Here is a 22,027-nt window from a genome sequence, read left to right on the forward strand (position 1 = left end):
TTGGAGTCTGTCCCATAGATTCCAAATGCCTCTGCATCTCCAGCAACTGCTCAGTTTACTGTCCCAACCTCACATCCTCTTCTGTCTGGAAATCTTTACTTGGAACCTTCTCCCTCCCAGGTTCTAGTGGCTCAACCCTGTACCACCTTTGGTTCCTGAGACCTGTCGCCTCTCAAGGAGAGGCAGTGGACCCTCTCTTGGTGGTTTTTCTGGACCTCAGCTAACTCCATGAGTCCTTCTGGGGGCCTGGCGATGACTCAGGGACTTAGGGGCCTTGGCAGCGTGAGGCCACTGGTCCCAATGCTTGATGGCCCTGCATGAGCCCTGGTCCTGGCAGCACTGGTGTTTGTGATCCCGGCACCACAGCATTTTCTCACCAAATTGCAGCCAGGCATGTGTGAACCCCAGAAGCTAAGGGTGCGGCTCACAAGTGCATGTGTGAGCATCTGAACCAGAGGGTGCCACTGATGGTCATGGTGGCAACATCAGCAGAGGGAAGGGACATTAGGGGACGATTGCTTCTATGGCTGTAGTGACAAAGTTGCCCTGAGGTCTAGTGCCTGCCAAGTGGGGGAACAGACTGGGAGCCATAGCCAAGTGTACTTCCTGCCCTGCCTCAAGCTGAGAGCTTTGGGGGGGTTGCTTAGGACAGGGATACAAAGAGGTAGCTCTCTGGGCTCTGAAATAAGCCATTTGCTGAGAGGCATTGGCTCCGGCACTAGCTAGTGTTTGACGAGGTGCTGAGCGAGTGAGATGGGGTGAGGGATGCAGGGAGGGACCACCTCAGAGGACCTCACCAGTTCTCCCAGATGGGCTCATTGACGTCAGAGCGCAGCATGTCCCTTCGCTGCGATGCCTCTCATTGACGCAAAGACCCCTGGAGCTCAGTGGCAGTAATAGGGGCTGATAACCCGCCAGTCATATCTCCCACTTGCTGAATGAGTCACCTTCAATTTCCTGCCTGCCTGCCTCTTTGCTGATTGACCTGATAAATTCAGGAGAGCTTTTATTGCTTTAGGTTTGGGGGGAAAAACACCCACAAAAAGACAAAAAGCTGTCATGAAGATATACAGAACCCAAAGTTGGTACAATATAGTCTTCAGAGTAATTTACACAGTGAGTTAGAAAGATGAAAAGTTAGCATTTCGGGGCCGGTAAGGTGGCGCTAGAGGTAAGGTGTCTGCCTTACAAGCGCTAGCGTAGGACGGACCACGGTTCGATCCCCCAGCATCCCATATGGTCTCCCCAAGCCAGGGGCAATTTCTGAGCTCATAGCCAGGAGTAACCCCTGAGTGTCAAACGGGTGTGGCCCCAAAACAAAACAAAACAAAACAAAAAAAAAAAAAAAAAGAAAAGTTAGCATTTCAAAAATAATTTTATAAAAAGGACAGTACCAGTACTTTTTATTTTTTTTTTATAAAAAGGACAGTAATCATGGTGTCAATTTAATCATGGTGTCCCAAGCAATTAATTAGCTTTTTGTTGTCAGCAATGCAAGAGAGACTACATGAGCTATAAGAATGACTGTGTCAGACAGGCAGACTATTTGGTTCAGGGAATTTTTTTTTCTTTTTGGGCCACACTCAGAAATCGCTCCTGGCTTGGGGGACCATATGGGACACGGGGGTGGGGAGAATCAAACCATGTTCTGTCCTAGGCTAGTGCCGGCCAGGTAGGCAGACTATTTGGGGCCATAGACCTTGAGGAGGTTCTTGCTGAAATGATTAGGTAGGAAGGTCTGGCGAAAGGTAAAACTGAAAGCAGAAAGCTACATCTGCTGGCATCTTTTCTATGTCCCTGCTGAGCAAAGGCTGAACTGCCTGGTGTGACCTTGTTTTATGATCCTGGAACATGGGTCACACTAGGCTGTGAATTAGGGTGCTCTGATGGAGAGGCAGGTGTGAGTGGTAGCCTGCTTGGGAAGTGACCTGTGAGATCACAAGATGGAATCAATGCAACTCAGCCCGGACTGGTTACAAACAGGACTCTGGCTGCAGAACATCCAGGAGGGTTCGAACCTTGCTAGGTGGTAAGGCGCTGCCTGGTGTCTTGTCCTAAAATATGGGTTACTGTTCTTAGGCCCCATATATCAGAATGGAACTTCATTTGGAGAAAGGTGGTTGGTTTTTTTTTTTTAATTTGGTTTTAGGTCACACCCGGTGGCACTCAGGGGTTACTCCCGACTCTGTGCTCAAAAATTGCTCCTGGCAGGCTCGGTGGACTATATGGGATGCTGGGATTTGAACCAAGATCTGTCCAGGTTTGGCCGTGTGCAAGGCGAATGCCTTACCGCTGTGCTATCACTCTGAGCCCTGGAGAGAGGTTCTTTCCAGTTATATAAAGTTGGCCTCTAGTCCCACAGGACTGCCTTCAGAAATAGGGCACACTTGGTTGGAGAGATCATAGAGGAGGCAAAGTACTTTCCTCACACATTGCTAAATCTGGTTCAAATTCCTGCTCTACAGGTGACCCCTGAACAACATCAGGGGTTATCCCTGAGCACACAGCCAGGCATGGTCCCGAAACCAAAAAGTAAAAGGGAAGTTTGAACCCAGATGTCATACAGGGAGTAAGGCACATGAGCATAAAGGTGGAGATTTGGTGATACACATCCTATAAGCTACCAACACCAAGACCAGCCCATCAGCTCCTAAAGGTGATGGGTGCAGGAATGAGATCTCCTCGGAAGACAGCCCTGGTGACACTTCATCTTGTCCACCTGGCCACCTGATCCTTTTGGCAAGATATTGGTGTTGAATATATAGACTTGTGATACTATGTTCTGGTTGACCTAGGAAAATTCAGTGGGCATTGTGAGGATCTGGTAATCTTTTTTGTTTTGTTTTGTTTTGGTTTTTTGGTTTTTTGGGCCACACCCGGCAGTGCTCAGGGGTTACTCCTGGCTGTCTGCTCAGAAATAGCTCCTGTCAGGCACGGGGGACCATATGGGACACCGGGATTCGAACCCACCACCTTTGGTCCTGGATCGGCTGCTTGCAAGGCAAACGCCGCTGTGCTATCTCTCTGGGCCCAGATCTGGTAATCTTTGCTCTTTTTCTTTTTTTGGTTTTTGATTTTGGGGCCACACCCGGTAACGCTCAGGGGTTACTCCTGGCTATGCGTTCAGAAATTGCTCTTGGCTTGGGGGACCATATGGGATGCTGGGGGATTGAACTGCGGTCTGTCCTAGGTTAGCACGTGCAAGGCAGATGTCCTACCGCTTGTGCCACTGCTCTGGCCCCAGAATCTTTGCTCTTAATGTTCCAGCATTTTTTCTTTTTTAAAGAGCAGTTTAAGGTTTGCAGCATTTTGAGAAGGTGCATAGATTTCCTGTGAATCCCGGTTGTGGATCTCCTTTGACAGCTACCCTCATAGAATATCTGTGTTGTCAGTGATGGCTCTCCAGACACTTCAGTATTAATCAGATACCATAACTTGCATCAGAGTTTGTTTTTTATTTTAGAGGGGGTGGATTTACACCCAGATTTCCTCATGTATTATTCCTGGAATTACTTGGGATCCGTATGTGGTGCTGGGGATCAAAATGGGGTCAACCATGTGCAAGGCAAATGGGTTCACTCTTGGTAGATAGAACAGCAGCGTTTGCCTTGCAAACAGCCAATCCAGGACCTAAGGTGGTTGGTTCGAATCCCGGTGTCCCATATGGTCCCCCGTGCCTGCCAGGAGCTATTTCTGAGCAGACAGCCAGGAGTAACCCCTGAGCACCGCCGGGTGTGGCCCAAAAATCAAAAAAAAAAAAAAAAAGTACACACATCCACCTTTCTCCCCTCTCTTTTGTTTTTGTTTTTGTTTTTGGGCCACACCCAGCATTGCTCAGGGGTTACTCCTGGCTGTCTGCTCAGAAATAGCTTCTGGCAGGCATGGGGGACCATATGGGACACCGGGATTCGAACTAACCACCTTTGGTCCTGGATCGGCTGCTTGCAAGGCACACGCCACTGTGCTATCTCTCCGGGCCCTCTCCCCTCTCTTTATCCTTTCCCTTTCTTCAGTTCTCATCACCCCCCTCCTTTCCTTTCCTCTTCCTCTCTCTTTTTTCCTTTTCTTCTCTTTCTCCTTGTCTCTTTCCTTTCTCCCTCCACTTTGGTGTCACATAGTCACTACTATAAAATTCTCCATGGGGTCGTAGTGATAGCACAGCGGTAGGGCATTTGCTTTGCATGCAACTGACCCAGGACAGACCTGGGTTTGATCCCTGGCATCCCATATGGTCCCGGAGCTTGCCAGGAGTGATTTCTGAGCGCAGAGCCAGGAGTAACTCCTGAGCACTGCCAGGTATGGCTCAAAAACCAAAATAAATAAATAAATAAATAAATAAATAAAAAGTATGTTTTAAAAGTTTAAAGGGGGGCTAGAGTGATAGCATAACAGGTAGGCTATTATGCCTTGCATGCAGCAGACCCCGTTTTGATCCCTGGTATTCCATATGGTCCCCTGAGCCTGCCTGAGCGATTTCTGAGTGCAGAGCCAGGAGTAACTCCGAGTGCAGCTAGGTATGGCTCACCCTCCACCCAAATTCTCCTGTGTTCCACTTGGTATTTGTTTCTTCTCCTCACAAGCTTTGGCAATCACTGCGCTTGCCTGTCTGCACGGTTTTGCCTTCTCCAACATGACTGAGTTGGAATTATACTGAAGGTATAAAAGGTGCAAAAAGACCTCTTCAGATGTGTTTTCAGGACATGACATTCCTCTTTGGCTGCATTTCTCCTTGCTTTTTTTTTTTTTTTTTTTTGGTTTTTGGGCCACACCCGGTAACGCTCAGGGGTTACTCCTGGCTATGCGCTCAGAAGTCGCTCCTGGCTTGGGGGACCATATGGGACGCCGGGGGATCGAACCGCGGTCCGTCTCCTAGGCTAGCGCAGATAAGGCAGGCACCTTACCTCCAGCGCCACCGCCCGGCCCCCATTTCTCCTTGCTTTTGAGTGCTGAATAATGCTTCCTTGTCTGGAAAACCATCTGCAGTCTATTCCTCACTACTTTTTTCCCCGTCAGCATTTTTTTTTTTTAATGTTAACTTGGGGCAGAACGTAAAGTCATAACAAATCTGGGTGATAGGGACAGGGCTCTTTCTTACAACTTTCCTGAACTACATTGAACCAGGCAGGTAGCTCAGAAGGCTGAGTACATGATTTGCATGCTGGAAGTTCATTCAACCACCAATGCCACATGGTTCCCAGATGGACTCTGCACAGTATACCTCAACACTACTAAGGATGATCCAATAAAACAAATATTTAAGAATGTAGGGGCTGGAGCGATAGCATAGTGGGTAGGGCCCATTGCCTTACATGCGGCCAATCTGGGACTGACCGGGTTCAATCCCTGGCATCCTGTATGATTCCCTGAACTCCCTGTAATCCCAGGATTTCTGAGCACAGAGCAGGAGTAACTCCTGAGCACAGTTGGATGTGCCCCACCCCCCAAAAAAAAGAAGAATCCGAAAAGAAAAAAAATTCAGCTTCCAGGCCAAGAAGATGGCTCAAAGGGCTGGAGTACATTTTCACATGGGAGCACCCTGGGTTTGATTCCTGGCACCACAGGGAGCATCAGCAGGAGTGAATTAACGTAAGCAATGAGCTATGAGTAGCTTCTGAGGTCCTCTAAGAATAAACAATGGCAAATAAAACAAACGAAGAATGAGAAGGATTCAGCTTCTGGGGCAAGGAATGGAGCTCAAAGGGCTGGGGCACTTGCTTTGCATGCAGAAGCATGGCAGTTTTAAGCCCAGCCACCTTGGGCTCCCTGAGCAGCCCCTAATCACTGAGCTGGGAATAGCCCCGCTTCGCTTCTTTTTTCTAGCCTCATTGACCTGAAACTTTGAGCCTGGCATTGGGTGGGGAGGGGCTGTGGCCTGGGCTTGGGGTATGCCTTGCCCTGAAGAGAGCAGCACAGGGCAAGTAACTGTGCCCCAAGCCCCCAACTTGGGGGTTAGATGAGAGCTGGAATCCTATGTGGCTTTGCAGTTCCTTGCCAGGTATGGGGTTTGGGGAGGCCCCAGGCCTTAGGCCTTCTCCCTAGCTTGGGGGATGCTGGGAGGCTTGGCAGGCCCTCAGCCATCCCCCTCTTTCTCCCCTAGATTCCAGGCCTTCTCTGGATGCTGGCCCACGTGGACTCTATAGGGGTCCTCTAGCTTTCCCCCCTCCCTCTCCCTACACTGGGAGGAGGTGCAATGGGGAGGAGGATAGGCCAATGCAGCATTGGTTTATGTTGGGACAGTCACTGACAATTTTTTCTCATTGGTTTCCAGAGTCTTGTCACAGGTGGGAAAGCCAGTGGCACGTGGGTGGGTCACGTGGCAGAGATGGCCGCTGTTCTGGGCTGGTACAGGACACTGAGGCAGCTAGTGCGATGTCTGGTCTGGTGACTCTGGGTCTAGTATCTCTTTCTCTGCTTTGACTCGGGCACTTTCCACCTCACTATCCAGCTCCCCTTTATTGCTTCTTCCCAGGTATATGCACCCCGTGGGACAGAGACATGTGGGCCCTCACCAGAGGACAGTGCGAGGCTTTGGGGTTCTGCTCTTCAGATTGGAGAGGCTTCGTCTCCTCCAACTTGACAAAGACCCATGTGAACCCCAAAGCTATTGTCACCTCTCTCTAGCCACCATTGCTAGGTTATTGATGGGTCTCCACCCTTTCTTCCTGAACTTGGTGGCTTGGTTCCCCTCATGAAAGTGAGATACTCAGGGAAGAGGATGTGGGTCAATCCTCAGCAGAGTCAGAGAAAGAACCGGAGACTCCTCTTTTTCTCCTGGGGTCATTTGTTTCCTGCTTTTTGGCTTCCTCCGGGCCCCATGCGGTGTCTCTCCCCTCAGTCAGTGCCATGCTGGCATCTTTGACCCGGAATTGGGAAGGGAATGCAGGCAAGAGGATACAGGAAGCAGATGTGATCTTAGATACACTCTTTGGGGGAACAACTGTTCTCAATTTGGGAAGTGTAGTTTTTTTTTGGGGGGAGGGACTGTGTGTGTATTAAACTTAGATCCTACACCCGGTAAGGGAGGGAAGTGGGGCCCAGATGGCGCTATCCATTTCCCCACTTTCTGGCAAGGTCACCAGTAAGGCCAGCTGGCTGCTTTCTTGTTATTGTTGAGTTATTTCGTTCTTTAACCTTCTCCTGATTAAAGGCCCTGAATCTCCAGATGCCAAATGGAAGCTGAACTGTAGCTGCCTTTGAGTTTGCTCTGAATGAGAGGCCTGGCCTGCAGAGGACAGGGCCAGGGCTGAGACAGAGCCTGGAGGCCCCAGAGGCATGGCAAGCTGTGAGTTATTGTCATCTTCTCTCTGGAGGGGACTGTTGTCAACCCATTGCCAGAAAAGTCCTGTTGTGTCTTCTGGAGGACTTGGCGCTTCACAGACTTCAATTAAAATTGGACTCACCTGAGGGACTCGGGGCTGGGGTGTGCAAAAGCGCTGAGGCATGTGAAGACATTGGACCAGAACAATTCCCAAATCCCCAAAGCCCCCTACACCACCCCCACCCCCGGGCCTAGGATTGTGGATGTGGGGACCTGCCGCCTGGTGTTGAGAACAAGCAGTCAACCTATTCTCTCAACCAAGTAGAGCACTGTTCTCTGGGTCCCCTGTTGCAGCCCCTCAGCAGCTCCCACACCTACCAGGTCCTCACAGCCATCAAGTAAGGGATGAAGGGAGGCCCCAACCCAGCCAGGTTTGGGGCTAGAATCATCTGCAGAGAATGTGGACAATTCTAGATTTTTCTACTCTCTTTCAATGCCCTCCCCCCTCCTGGGTCACTGTTTCACTTAGCCTGTGGGTCAGCACCAGATGTGTACAGGCCCCCACACCAGACCCTGGGGAGAAGAGGAAATGGAGAGAAAGGAAACGTAACTGCTCCCAAGGATATTCTAAAATCGGCCAGGAAGCCCCCTTGCCCCTGACAGTGTCAAGAGTCAGGCCTGCCTTGGAAGGTGTGGACTGACGTATCAGCCCGGAAATTTTCAGAGACAGAGCTGAGGGGGTTAAATAGAGGTGACAGGAGACAGTCTGAGACCAGCCTGGGAGGGATAATAGCCACTCAAGATGATAGAGTGTGCTGTGCCATAGACAGGAGCAGAGGCCTTGTCACTGAAGGGGGACACCCTTGGTTCCCCATTCCCCATGGCCTAGAGGGGTAAAGGCCCCAGGCTAGGCCTCTTCCAACAGGTCTGCTCTGAATAGCCCTCCAGGCTGACATGAACTAATCACTCTGAGACCTGAAGATGCCCAATGCAGTGATCAGGAAGGGACCAGAGTGGCTGCATAGGACAAGGTTAGCCTCTAATCCCACCTCCTTCCCAGAGCTGGGCTGGAGAAACTTCTGGCAGGAGAGGGACCCCCACCAGGGTGTGAGGAATTTTCTTGACCTCTGAAGCCATTGACATTCTGTAGAAGAGGTGTTACCTGCCCCTGAATTACCCAAAGGCCCCCCAAGAAGCCAGCAGGCAGGGACTAGAGAGGAGAGAGCAATGTATGTCCTGCTACCCCTGCCTGGGGCCCAGGGTCTGGCACAGCAGCCAGTGCTGAGCACTGGACTGAAGAGGAGATGGAGGAATTGAAAAGATCCTCCTGGGCTCTGAACAGCATTGATCAGTGTCCCACCTTCTCTCTCCTTGTCTCCAGCTCCAGTTAGGGACCAAGGACCAAGGGCCAGAGTTTGGCCAGGGCTGTGCAGGGCCTACCAGACTATTAGTATTTTTGTTTTGTTTTGTTTTAGGTTTGGGGCCTACACCCAGTAATGCTCGGGGCTTAGTCTTGGCTCTGTGCTCCGGAATTACATCAAGACAAATCTGCTGCCTGCTCTACCATCTTTCAGGAAGACTCTTTCCTGAATTGCTGCATTGACTGGTGAGATCTGCTCTGTCTCCAACAGAAAAGGCTGTCGGCCTTAGTTCCGCCTATGTGGCTACCACAGCCTCTCCTTCTCAGGCATCTCTAAGCTTCATCCTTTGCAATTTCCCAGAGGCCAGCAGCTTCTTCTCTCGTGTCTTGGCTCCTGCTGCTTCCAACCCCCTGAAATCCAATTGCCACCTCATCCAAGAAGCTTCTGCAACTTCTCACTCTGCAGGGCTCTCTCCTCCCTGACCTGTGCAACTTGATTTGCACCACTTTTCTTTTGGCACCTAAACCCTGTCCACTGAAAAAGCAATATAACACCGAGAAAGGAACTGAAAACAGTACCAATTAAACAAATAATATTAGGGAGCTTACAGATCTAGAGATAGGAAAAGTGCACAACAAATTTCAGGACTGACTATGGCTATGTAGAACAAACTACTGAAAAGTATTAAATTATATGAGTGAAAAGATCAAAGATGATCATTCTGGGACGTGCCTTGCATACAGCCAACTGGGGTTCAGTCCTTGGCACCACATAGCACATCATTCCTCTGAGCCCCATCCTAAGTGAACCCTGAGCACAGAGCCAAGAATAAACCCTGTACATGTCAGGTATGGGCCCCAAACAAAAGAAACCAAAAACAATAACCCTAGTTACTAAAGGGCTTTGCAGAGGGAGGTGGTTTGTTCTGCAGCTGCATGACTAAGCTCAAGGGAAGTTCCAATCAAAGCCATTGACTGTGGGTTTGTTTGTGGGGCAAATTCACCCCAAACTGAACCCTGGTCTCTTTGGGGGCACATATTCCAACTCTACAGAACTCATTTCTGCAAAGAAACTTCTCATTGCTCTGGTGGGAATGGTGTGGGGAATAAAGGCACAGTTCTCAGAAGAGAGCCTTATTCAGTGCAGACCCTGGGCCATTGCTGGTATGTTGTCCAATGAATAGCCCAGCTAGGTAGATTTAAGCTCTCCTGGATGCTCCTTCTAGGAAGAAGCAGACCCCAAAGAATGTGGATGATCGCTAGCTTAATTGGACACTGATTTGAAGAAAGCTCAAGTATTCTGGGGTACAGGACTGTTGACATTTAGACAGAACCTGGATATTCCCTGGTGCATTCACCCATCTAGGAATATGTGTGCGTGCGTGTGTGTGTGTGTGTGTGTGTGTGTGTGTGTGTGTGTGTGTGTGTGTGTGTGTGTGTTGCAAGTGCCACCAACACTGCATGCTCCTCATAGCTTGCTCTTTATTGGTGAACTCCATTTCCACACAGCTCCCTCTGGAGGGGTCCATGAAATGCAGAGGGCTACTTCCACAGCTTAGATTCACCTGTCAAGACACCTGGTGTCTGACTCACCTGCCTGTAAACTCTCCTTACATCCCCAAAAGCCCACTCACTGCCAATCCCCTTTCCAAAGAGACAAAGTTACTGCTCAGGTAACTTGGTCTACTGGCACTGGTGATTCATTCAACTAACACTCGAACTCATCACGTGTTGGGCTGCTTTATAATGTTCAACAGGAGAAAAGGTCCACTCCCAGGTTCTCTCTGGCTTTTCTCAAGGCACTTGCTTCCTTCTATTCCCCAAATGTGCTGGTGAGGTGCCCTGGACTATGTTCAGTTGTCCCTGTGGGAGTAGGGGGTGCTTTCCTGTTGTCCCTGTGATGGAGGGTGTCCTGTCCAGGCTGGGTCTTGCCTGTGCACTCAGTTGCCTGTCCTGAGGTTCAAGTTCTTGGAGCCCTGAGCTGGAAGATAAATGAATAACTGAATGACAGTGCATAGCTGCCGAGGACTGCAAGTATCTAGGTCTTCATTTACAAGTTTGGTATGTTTATTCAGATTTATGATTAAGTAGGGATTTTTGAGGGTACTGTCTGCAGAGTTGGAGGCCAACTTCTGGCTCAGTGTAGTACTAAGGATAGAATTTGGGGATGTCTCATGCACAGCACATGTCCCAGCCCCAGAACTTCACTGTTGATATCCATGAGGCTGTAGGTGAACTGTTTCATCATTTCTCATTGCCCTGCAAGCTAGATTTTTGAAAATGTTTTTAATCACCATGAGATAGTTAAAAAGTTAATAGTGGAATTTCAGGGGCCGGGCGGTGGCGCTGGAGGTAAGGTGCCTGCCTTACCTGCGCTAGCCTAGGAGACAGCCTAGGAGACGGACCGCGGTTCGATCCCCCGGCATCCCATATGGTCCCCCAAGCCAGGAGCGACTTCTGAGCGCATAGCCAGGAGTAACCCCTGAGCGTTACCAGGGTGTGGCCCAAAAACCAAAAAAAAAAAAAAAAAAAAAAAAAAATAGTGGAATTTCAGCCATACCAACACCGGTGTTGCACCTCCAATGTCCCAGTTTCCCTCCTGTTATTCCACCTCACCTCTTACCCCTAGCCTGTCACTAGGGTAGGCATGTTTTCTCCTTTCTTCCTTTAAGCAGTATTGTTTGCAATACTGTTGCTGAAGAAGTACCATGCATTATCGCTTTACATCAATTCCTAGTTTTTGTCCAGAGTTATCATTTCCAATTATTATTGTCATATTAGAGCCTTTTCTTCCCACCCATCATTCTATTGTCTTTAGGTATTATTTTCACACTGCGGGTTTTTTTTTATCCCACAGATGAGTGCTATTATTCTCTTATCTATCCTCCCTCTAACTCATTTCACTCAGAATGATACTATCCATGTTTATCCATGTATAAGTGTACTTCCATGTGTAAATAAAGTTCATGACTTTATTTTCTTAATAGTTGCATAGTATTCCAAAGCCAAAGTTTTCAAGAATCTGTTGATGGCATTGAAGATCCTTGATATTTGTTCCTGCATCACCCTAGTTCTGCCTGGGCTAGGATGAGTCCAGGAGAGCCAAGTCAGGCCCAAAGCAGATCCTCCATCAGAAGCCACTGAGTAGGGAGATGGAGAAATAAGAGTTCTGAGTGGGAAAAGCAAGCATACACTTTGCACAGAAGTCGTAATGAAAGCACATGGTTCTGGGTACCCGGAAAGCAGCTTCTGTCTTCCTGAACAGATAGATACCCTTTGGCATCAAGTACTATCCCAGGCCTGTAGCTTAAGTGGTCTAACCACCATTTGACAGTAGTTAAACCCAGAAATTATTGAGAGGTGAGACTTCAGATGAATGACACAGCACTCAGAGCTGGAAGCAGGGAATGGCCCAGAGTTTAACTGTAAGGTTGATTCCCTACCTTGACTGAGGTGGGGGATATATTACACCTTTCATACCATTAGCTTGGGGGCAGATGACTTTGGCTCAGGCTTCTTTTGCCAAGTCCCCTTTGACAAGGCAGTGGGACCATCTTGTTGTGCGGTTGTCCAGAAGCTGGACACTCTCTCCAGGGGACATACAATGGGCCTTTCTTTGGAGCAGGAGGTCCCGAAGCGTGTGTTTGTGTTCTGGGCCAAAACCATCAGAACTGCCTAACTGCCGTCTCCACACTGTGTGAAAGAGAAAGACCTGGCTGGGCCTGGCTGCCACTCTAAGAAAACACAATCAGCCCTGACAGAAACATCACCATTTTCTGACTGCTCCAGTGCATGAAAGCGGGTCTGATTCAGTGATGTTATTTTTTCCTTTTAGCTTGGACATGGGAAGGGAGATTTTCTTGGTATACCAAAAAGCTGCTTTCAATCCATAGCAGGGGTACTGTCTGTGGCAGAAGCTATGCAAGATCTGGGGTAGGGAAAAAAGGTGCAGAAAGGATGGCAGGAATAGGGTGTGAGTGAGAATGTATTTTGAGGTTGGGGAAATAGCCTAGAGGTAGGATGCTTGCCTTGCATGAAGCCGACGTGGGCTCAATCCCCAGTACTCCACTGCACTTCAGTGCAGAGCCAGGAGTAACCCCTGAGATCTCCAGGTATGACCCAAAAAACAAAAATGAAAATAAAAACAAAATACTCTGTGTGAGCATATATGTAAATGCATGTGCATGAGTAGGCCATGGAGAAGTGCACCATTCAATGTACTGGGAATGAGTGATTTTACAATACCCTAGAGCAGGGGTCTCAAACTTGCGGCCCGCGGGCCGTTTGTGGCCCTCCATACAACATTTTTGGCCCATGGCTGGCCTTCAAGTATCGCAGTATTCACGATTATTCGCTTAGCGAATAATCGCAATAAAAATCGCATTAGTAAGAGAAAACCGCATTAAATATTCGCATACCCTGAGCAGTTCCGTTAGGGGTATGCAAATGTTTAATGAAATTTTTGTTTTTGTTTTTGTTTTTTGGGCCATACCCGGTGATGCTCAGGGGTTACTCCTGGCTAAGCGCTCCTGGCTTGGGGGACCATATGGGTCGCCGGGGGATCAAACCGAGGTCCGCCCAAGGCTAGCGCAGGCAAGACAGGCACCTTACCTCTAGCGCCACCGCCCGGCCCCTCGATTTTTTTTTCCTTACTAATGCGATTTTTATTGCGAATATTCGGTAAGCGAAATCCCTTATGCGGCCCTGCCTCATCCCGACTTTGTCTCCTGCAGCCCCCAGGGTAAATTGAGTTTGAGACCCCTGCCCTAGAGTCATACCCAGCGGTGCTTAGTGACCACTCCTAGTAGGATTCAAGGGATCATATGAAGTACTGGGGATTACCAGGAACAACCACTTGGGCAAGTTTTATTCTCTGTAGCCATCTCCCTGCCCCATCCCCAGTCTTATGCAGATCTGTTATTTTGAGACTTTTTAGAGCCTCTTTTCTCTAGCTCAAAGCATCTGCATCTACCATTTTGGGGGGGGGTTTGGGTCACACCCTGCAGCGCTCAGGGGTTACTCCTGGCACCACGCTCAGAAATTGCTCCTGGCACCACGCTCAGAAATTGCTCCTGGCAGGCACGGGGGACCATATGGGATGCCGGGATTCGAACCAATGACCCTCTGCATGGAAGGCAAACTGTCTACCTCCATGCTATCTCTCCGGCCCCTCATCTACCATTTTTATCTTCTTTGCACTTCAAATTATCTCTTAGGAGAGAGGAATGTCTTTTCTGGTCAGAAGCTGGGGGTGTTGGGGAATGGAGGAAGGGGTTAGAACTCCCCCAGCTCACAAACAGCAGACTAGACTGCCTTTGTTCCCAGGACAGGAAGGACTGACTTACAGTCTCCTGCATCCTTCACAGCAGTGCCCAGGGCAGATGGCACTGAATGGAAATCTTGTATTCTGGGGTCACTGCTGGTCTGTGACACTAGTGTTGGGCGTGCCTGTGTATTCTCCACATGCATCCTGCCCTCAATGTTTAGATTCTTCTTCTTGATCCTGGTGAAGAACTAACTAGCCAGGCCCAGCCCCTCTGTGCTGCTCTCTGGCAGAGCTTTGCCCATGTTGCCAAACTGACGGTCTACAGTGGGTGAGTGCATCAGCCAGACCTGTTACTGTCCCTCTGGGACATCCTGTAGCATCTGGGGCAGCATGTGTTTTGTGTTGCTGAGGTGGGCCCCAGAAGTACTGGGCATGAGTGGGTTGCCTCCTTTTCTCAATGTTGTGCTGCTGGTTCTGCCCACCCCAGAAATGCTGCCCTCAGGCAAGTATACTGACTGCCCACGGCAAGGAAAGGATGTGCCCCGAGGAGCAGGGCTGCTAGGGAGTTCCCTGGAACAACATCAAGGCTGAATCACGGGTCTGAGGATGAAACACAGAATGAGCCACTATTAGAAACACCAACAGTCCCTCCCTAAACTCATTCAAATGGCTGCTGAGAGCCAAAAAACGGGGTTTGATCGCACTCCCCCCAACCCCCGGGGAGACAGACCTGCCAGCTGGAGTGGTCAGGACCAGTTCCAAGAGAGCGGGTTTAATTTAGAATGAAGTCTCCAGGCAGGCAGTGTGGGACATAGGGAGGGGACGCCCCAAGTGAGCCAGAGGAGGAGGGCACATGTGGAGCCCAGCGAGAAGTAACCTGCTGGCACCCGGGCTTTGGGATGGTCGGGCCAGCCCGGGGCCAGATTGTGGAGGGCTTTAAATGTCAGCCTGAAGAATTTATCGGGGGAATGAAATGATCAAACAGGTGTTTGAGGAAGACGAATTGGAAGGGAATGTGCAGGATGAATTGGACAATCTGGAAGCACGGCAACAATTAGGAAGCTGTGAGATTAATTAGGCTGTTGTAGTGAGTGGTCCTGGGTGAGTTGATAAGAGTGTAAATGAGCCCGGTGGCAGCAGGAATGGAAAGGGACAGCTGCAAGAGCCATTGTTAAGAAAGAATGGATGAGGCTTGCAGACTGATTGGATTGGGGACCCAGGGAGCTCAAGGAATCCAAGATGACACCAGGGTGTATTTTTTTTTTTTTTGCACACAAACAATGGACAGTCAACTAGGCTGAAAAGCAGGCAGCATGAGTGGCTGCTTAGAGTTAGAGCAGAGGAATCCAGCTCAGGCTGCAGGAGTCAGAGTAGAGGACTCATGGGAAGCTCAGAAGATGTCACCGATGGACCCAGGAATCAAAGTAGAGGTTACAAGTGCATCTAAAGTAGATATATCTATAGTGGGGCAGAAGACCAAAACCAAGCCTTGAGGAAGGTCCCCATTTAAAGGTGCTACATGTAAAGCTGAGGGCATTAAAGCCCTTTGCATTCACCACTAAAGTAGGTTACAAGTGTGGCATGGGATGGCACAAGGGGCTGAAGTGCATGCCCGGCACACACTAGTTCCCTCATTCAATTCTAAAACCACATGGTCCCTCCCCACCATTCCACTCCACCTCAAGCACTGCTGGGTGTGGTCTGATTGTCTACAGCACTTTAGGGGACCTACTTTGCATGTCTGAGGCTCAGGGTATGAGACCACTAAGAAAGCACTGCAACAATTTAATGTTTCAGGAGAAACTAATTGTGAACACCAAAGTTTGTCCCTAAAATATCTGGGCTGAAGTAAAGGCTGATCAATGGACAACACCAATGATCATCCTCATGTTGAAGGTCAGCAGATCTCAGCCTTCTAGGGTGCAAGGTAGGTGATAGGGGAAAAAACTTGTAAAAATGCCCAAATAAACATTTGGGTCTGTAACTAGATGGGTCACATGCAAAGAAAACCCCTACCCCACTGTACTATTAAAGCTCTCCCCCCCCCCTTATATGTCTCCTTACTCCATCATATTTTTTCCTTAAACAGAGCTGGGAGATGACTCAGAGAGCTGAAATACATTATTTTACAAGTGGTAGCTCTGGGTTCAAACCATGGAACCTAGCAGTACTGCTGGAAGTGACCCCAAACCCAGCATATATAATATATATTATTATAATATTATATTATTAATTATATTAGTATTACATATATTATGGCTTTTAATTTTACACTAAAATTACTTGAAGTCCTATAAAGGAAAAAAACTTGTGAAGACTGTATTAGATAGTTTAACAGCCCAGCAGTTGATATTCAGTAACTTTTATTTTTTAGATACTTTTGATTTTTTTTACTTTGGGTATTCAGTAACTTCAATAATTTTTGCAATAGAAGACTTAGATTGTTAACATGTTCTTATATTAACACGTTTGATATTTTCTCCTCATACAACATAGCAAATGTTTCACAGATAGCAAAAAGTTAAAAGTTACTTTGGATACCTGAATTGTAAAATATTAACAACCTTTTGAAAAACAGAGTTTATAAATGATACAAAATCCAATAAGTTTTGGAGCTGCAGAGAAGGTACAAAAAGCAAAATAAAGTTCAGTGTTGATTAATACTGATGTATACAGGTTGCTTCCTTGTTTCCAGATTTACCTGCTGTGATGGGAACAAGCTTCAAGTATGTTTTTTTTTTTTTTTGTGGTTTTTGGGTCACACCCGGCAGTGCTCAGGGGTTATTCCTGGCTCCAGGCTCAGAAATTGCTCCTGGCAGGCACGGGAGGACCATATATGGGACGCCGGGATTCGAACCGATGACCTCCTGCATGAGAGGCAAACGCCTTACCTCCATGCTATCTCTCCGGCCCCAAGCTTCAAGTATGTTAATTCAGAAATATATGCAGCTAGCCTCCAAGATCTGATGTCTGTGTGAAAATACTGGTGGGGTGAATCAAAGCTTAAAAATTTGGTGACTGGGTGCACGTTGTCTACACAGACCAACCTGGGACCAACCTGAGTTCAATTCCTGGCATCCCATATGGTCCCCTGAGTTTGCCAGGAGTAATCTGAGCACCTCCAGGTGTAGCCCCAAACCCCAAAACCCAACAAAAATAAAAAATTTGGGAACTTCTCATGTGCCAGATATCTGAACATATTTAAACACATGTTTTTATAGAAAGGAACTCTTAAAATAAAATACTATAAGTAGAACTAAATTTTTAAAACCAAAGCAATTTTCTTCAATGTTCTCAGATTCAATTCAAACTCAGCTTAATTTTATCTGCTATATCTAAGGCATGAGCTAGCTTTGTTAACACCAGTACCATAAAATATTTGTTTTTTAAAATACAGATGGATAAGAAAAATTATACATTAAAATTATACATGACTTAGAAACTAATTTCATGTCTTTAAATATGGACCTTGAGTTAATTTGCTAGACACAGGGAAATAGAAATTGAAAAGCACACAAAAACCTCAAACAAACCAAAATAAAAAGCCACACCACCAACAAAAAGCCCTCCAATCTTGCCAATTTGTTTCTCTTTAAAGTATTAATACTAAAAAATGTAAAAATTATGTAAAAAAAAAAAAAGAACCTTTTGTGGGGAAGAATTAGACAAATGATTGTCATTTGGGGTTGTAAGGAAAAGAACTATAAGGGGAAAACTACTGTTTGGGATCAACAAAAGGGCAGCAGCTCTGTAGGCAAAGGGAAAAGCTGAAGTCAAAGGCCATCCAGCTCGCGGAGAAGACGCAGCACGGAATAGCATAACAAAGCATGACACACACCAAGTTTTGGTTCAATCTGGAGTTTTTAACAAACACATACAGAAATCTTATTTCAGAAGAACCAGTGACTCAGACGTTCTTAGCTCCAACTTCTGGTCCAGTCAAATTCAAATTCAAATGTCTGGAATTAATTGCCTTACTACTCGCCAAAAATCCACAAAATGTTCACACCAGACAGTCCCAGGTTAACTCTCCTGGAAAGAGAAGAAAGACTTAGAGGCACTGACAGCCAACCATTGAAGGTTTCTTTTTCCCCATCACTAAACAAGAGTCTTTACAAGGAATGCATGTTTAATTGACAGCATTTAACGCTCTTCTGCAACGAGTTATGTTCCACATGGTTTATCAGGTGAAATCTTGTAACAGTAATTACTGCCTTAATTGTGCTTAAAACCCAAATTTAGAATAAATGAATTTATGGAGTGTTGAAAATTAATTTTTCAGTGGACCTGAAGAATGATTGCACTAGATAATAGAGCTAACAGGATGATTTTAGCAAGTAATATTAAAGTAAAAGTGTCAATTAAAAAAAAAAAAAAACTGTGGTGGAAAGATGGCTCAGGAAGCATACTTTGTTCACAGGAGTCCCTGGGTTTAATCTTGGGACCTGCAAAGGTACCTCAACACTGCCAGGTGTGGCTCCCTCCACTCCCCAAACACTGGATAGAATATGAATGAGACAATAGCTCACATAATCCTGTATGTGTGAGACTTGAGTCCCATCCCCAGAACTCCAGGGACAATTATGAGGTAGCCTCTAGCATAGAACCTGTCAGGTCTACATCTCTAGGTCAGAGAATGCCAGAACCCCCAAACCTGGAATGATGCTTTGGAAGATTATATAAAGATGCCAAGGCCTGCTGGAGAATCTGACCTCTTAGGGACTTACTGCTTGTTAAAAATACTTTGGAGAATTTGAATTTGGGCACCCCCAACCAGGCTTCATTTAAACCACAATGCACTTAACAAAAAGAAAATTTTACTTCTAGTTCAAGGCATAACAACCCTGAACATTACAAATAGTAGAAAGCCTGTCTAGAGTACAGGCTGGTGTGGGGTGGGGAGGAAGAACATATATATATATATTTATATATATATATAAATCAAAAAAAAAAAAAGAAAAGATAAGGCCTCCCAATGCTTACCACAGGCTGTGTTCTTTACAATAACTGTATAGAAAGAGGAGGTATAGTAAATGCACCCCATATACACCTCAACCCAGGCCCTTTGCCTGGTCTGTATTGTGAATGGGGGGGGGGGAGACGACAAAAAAAAACAATAACAAACAAAAGAAAAAACAAATAGTAGACCAAGGAGATGGGCCTCAGAGGGCAGATGCACATGGACAAAAAACATACAGAAATCCAAACAAAAGGGGAGAGAAATAGGACCTTCAGATTCACTTCAGCCTCCACTGCTCAGAAAAACATAAGTGACTCTCTTTGGGATGTGGGTTTGGGGACACAAGGTACTGATTTCAGGAGCCTCAGCACAACACAACTGAGTATTGGGGTAATCATTTTTTATTTAAAAAATTATTGGGGCCGGAGAGATAGCATGGAGATAAGGCATTTGCCTCGCATGCAGAAGATTGGTGGTTCGAATCCGAGCATCACATATGGTCCACTGAGCCTGCCAGGAGTGATTTCTGAGTGTAAGGCCAGGAGTAATCCCTGAGCACTGCCAGGTGTGACCCAAAAACCAAAACAAACAAACAAAATTATCCCTTCAATACAGGGAATTTCATTGGGCCAGAGAGATAGTAAAAGGGATAGTACAGGCACAGGCCTTACACACAGCCAAGCCAGGCTCTCTCCCTGGAATCACCACCCCTGAGCACAGAGCCAGTACCCTGAGCACCATTGGGTATGGCTCAAAACCAAAACAGAATGTTTATTTACAAGACTGTGTTTTAGGAGTACCCTATCAGCCTCTTCTATGTGAATGTTCCTATATGACAAATGTGAAATTAATTTTAATGAGACTTCATTTAAACTCAACTTCAGCAGAGATAGTCACTAAGATTGCAATGCCTGTATTTTAGTGTTCAGGTTCTGAATTCACTTAGAATCCATCTCAATTTGGACTAGTTCCGTTTCAAACCTACCCTCAATGCCATGTGTGACTCTGGCTACACTGCTGGAAGCTAAGTGGACCCCAGAGGCTTTCTAATCAAAATCCTCTGACATTTTCTGAGACTTGGTACTTGGCGTGGCCAACACTGTAGTTAGATTCCACCTTTTCACTTCAGACCTTGCATCACCTGTTTCCAACCTCCAGAGTTTTCAAGTATTACTGATGGACTAAAACTTCAAATCACCAAAATGATAATACAGTACTTTTAAATTCATTGCAAGAGTATGTGACCTTCTTCATTACCACAAGTTTTAGAATAAGCAGTGCAAACCATTTCAACTGACCACTTTCTCATTCTCATCAACAATACCATGGACAAGAAGCTGTCTTGGGCTGTCTAAAGTTGAAACATTTTGATCTGGTTCTGAAATGAGATATTTGACAATAGAAAACAGATCCCAAGAGTTCTTTCCATAGGGAACAAAGAATTGTCCAATGAAACAGTCCAATTGTCTTTTATTTTCCCAAATGCACAGGTTCCAAGGAAAGCAGGTTCCAAGGAACTAAGAACATGTCCAGACAGCAGAGCAGGTTAGTTAAATTAATAGTTACTAGTAAGCTAGTAATGGAAATCACATCTTATTTAGTTCACAAATCTTTCGGGTTAAATGATGTTTCCTTCTGAACAAGAAAGAAAAACAGCAAATAAAGAAAGCACTTATATTTTTCAAGCATAAATACCTACCCAAGCATTCCTGACTCTTTGGTCTTAATAACATAGAGGAACATTAATAATGTATGAAACAAATTATTTCGGCCCTGGAACAAAGACAAAAAAAAAATGACAAGATTTAAACTGGTCCAAGTAAAAGGTTCAGTCTAACTGGAAAATGTGAAACCACCCATTAAAACTCAGAATTGCACGAACTTCAGATTCTCATTCATTCAACACAGAAAGGGGAATATTATGGAGAAAAGGATAAAGTTCATATAACTGAAGTCTGGAGGGAAAGGCATCCAGTAAACTAAGAGTCACTATAAAGTGTGCAGAATATTAGTGTGGTCTGCCTTAAAACAGGGGGCACCAGACCCTTAGTGATGTCACGTGATTCCCTTCCTGAGGGTAAGAGAAAAGCGGAACTTTGGGGACCACCGTCAGGGGTCAGGGCCATCCTGAATCTACAGCATTTATAGGAGCCCCAATTATTACTACACATAACACATGCTCCATGGGTCTGTGGAGGTAACTCTACAGGCTAAATGTATGCCCTGCAGGTCTGATTTCTAGCATGGCACAGTCCCCTAATATGTCCCCCATATAGACAAATATGTAGAGCCCCACCAGGAGTGATCCTGAGCACAGAGGCAAAGTAAGCCCTGAGCACTGCTGGTTATGGTTCAAAACCCCCCAAAAATCAAATCAAATCAAAGTTTTTATTCATATTTCGAAATCATAAAACATGTATTTTAGTATCAGTATAATATTTGTCTATATGTTAAATATAAATTTTATCTATAAGGGACTTGAAGGCATTTTACCAGTTTGTTAAAATAAAACATAATTTCTGATCTTTAAAATGGATCCTGAGGGACAGAGCAATAGTAAGGTGGATATGGAGGTTTTCCTCATATGTGGCTGATGTGGGGTTTGGGCTCTGGCACCCCAAATAGCCCCCAAACCTCCCTGAGTAATTCCTGAGCACAGAGCCAGGAATAAGCCCTGAATGCCACTGGGTATAACCCCAAAACAAACTAAAACAAATTTTTTAAAAGACCCCTGAATTTAGACTTCCAATTTACCATTCAATTTTGATTTGTCTGTTCTGATTTTAGTGTTAACTTAAGAATATGAGGATATACTTTCTGAGGGGTGTGTGGATATTTTGGGTCACACTGGTAATGTTTAGAAGCCACTCCTGGCATGGAAACTATATGGGGTACTGTGGACCAAACTGGAGTTGGCAGGATGTAAGGTGAACATCTTAATCACTATACTATATATCTGGTTCTGAAAGGATATATATATTTGTGGTGCCATGGATCAAATCAAGGGCACCACACATGCAAGATATGTTCTTTACCACTAGCCATGTCAATAGGCCTAAAGATATATGACTTTTAGGGGGCCGGGCGGTGGCGCTGGAGGTAAGGTGCCTGCCTTGCCTGCGCTAGCCTAGGACGGACCGCGGTTCGATCCCCCGGCGTCCCATATGGTCCCCCAAGAAGCCA

General features: G+C 46.4%; 1 protein-coding gene and 1 non-coding gene across 3 annotated transcripts in view; one reads left to right on the top strand and one right to left on the bottom strand.

Moving 5' to 3' along the window:
* Window positions 1-17,726: 17,726 nt before the first annotated feature.
* Window positions 17,727-22,027, bottom strand: part of TMEM209 (transmembrane protein 209) — a 32,785-nt gene continuing 28,484 nt past the window's right edge. Inside the window, exons 14-15 of one of the 2 annotated variants that reach the window (XM_049774749.1) lie at window positions 20,544-20,617; window positions 17,727-17,916 (exon numbers count right to left, since the gene is read on the bottom strand). In XM_049774749.1, the coding sequence (XP_049630706.1) occupies window positions 17,862-17,916; window positions 20,544-20,617 (129 nt within the window). In that variant the 3' untranslated portion in view covers window positions 17,727-17,861. The remainder of the gene's footprint in view (window positions 17,917-20,543; window positions 20,618-22,027) is intronic. The other variant, XM_049774758.1, reaches the window with a different exon arrangement.
* On the top strand, window positions 18,851-18,983 carry LOC126031391 (small nucleolar RNA SNORA51). The gene has a single exon (XR_007503290.1). It is a non-coding gene; the product is annotated as a small nucleolar RNA SNORA51 (small nucleolar RNA).

Source organism: Suncus etruscus, chromosome 1 (genome assembly GCF_024139225.1).
Source record: "Suncus etruscus isolate mSunEtr1 chromosome 1, mSunEtr1.pri.cur, whole genome shotgun sequence".
In the NCBI taxonomy this organism is placed as follows: Eukaryota; Metazoa; Chordata; class Mammalia; order Eulipotyphla; family Soricidae; genus Suncus; species Suncus etruscus.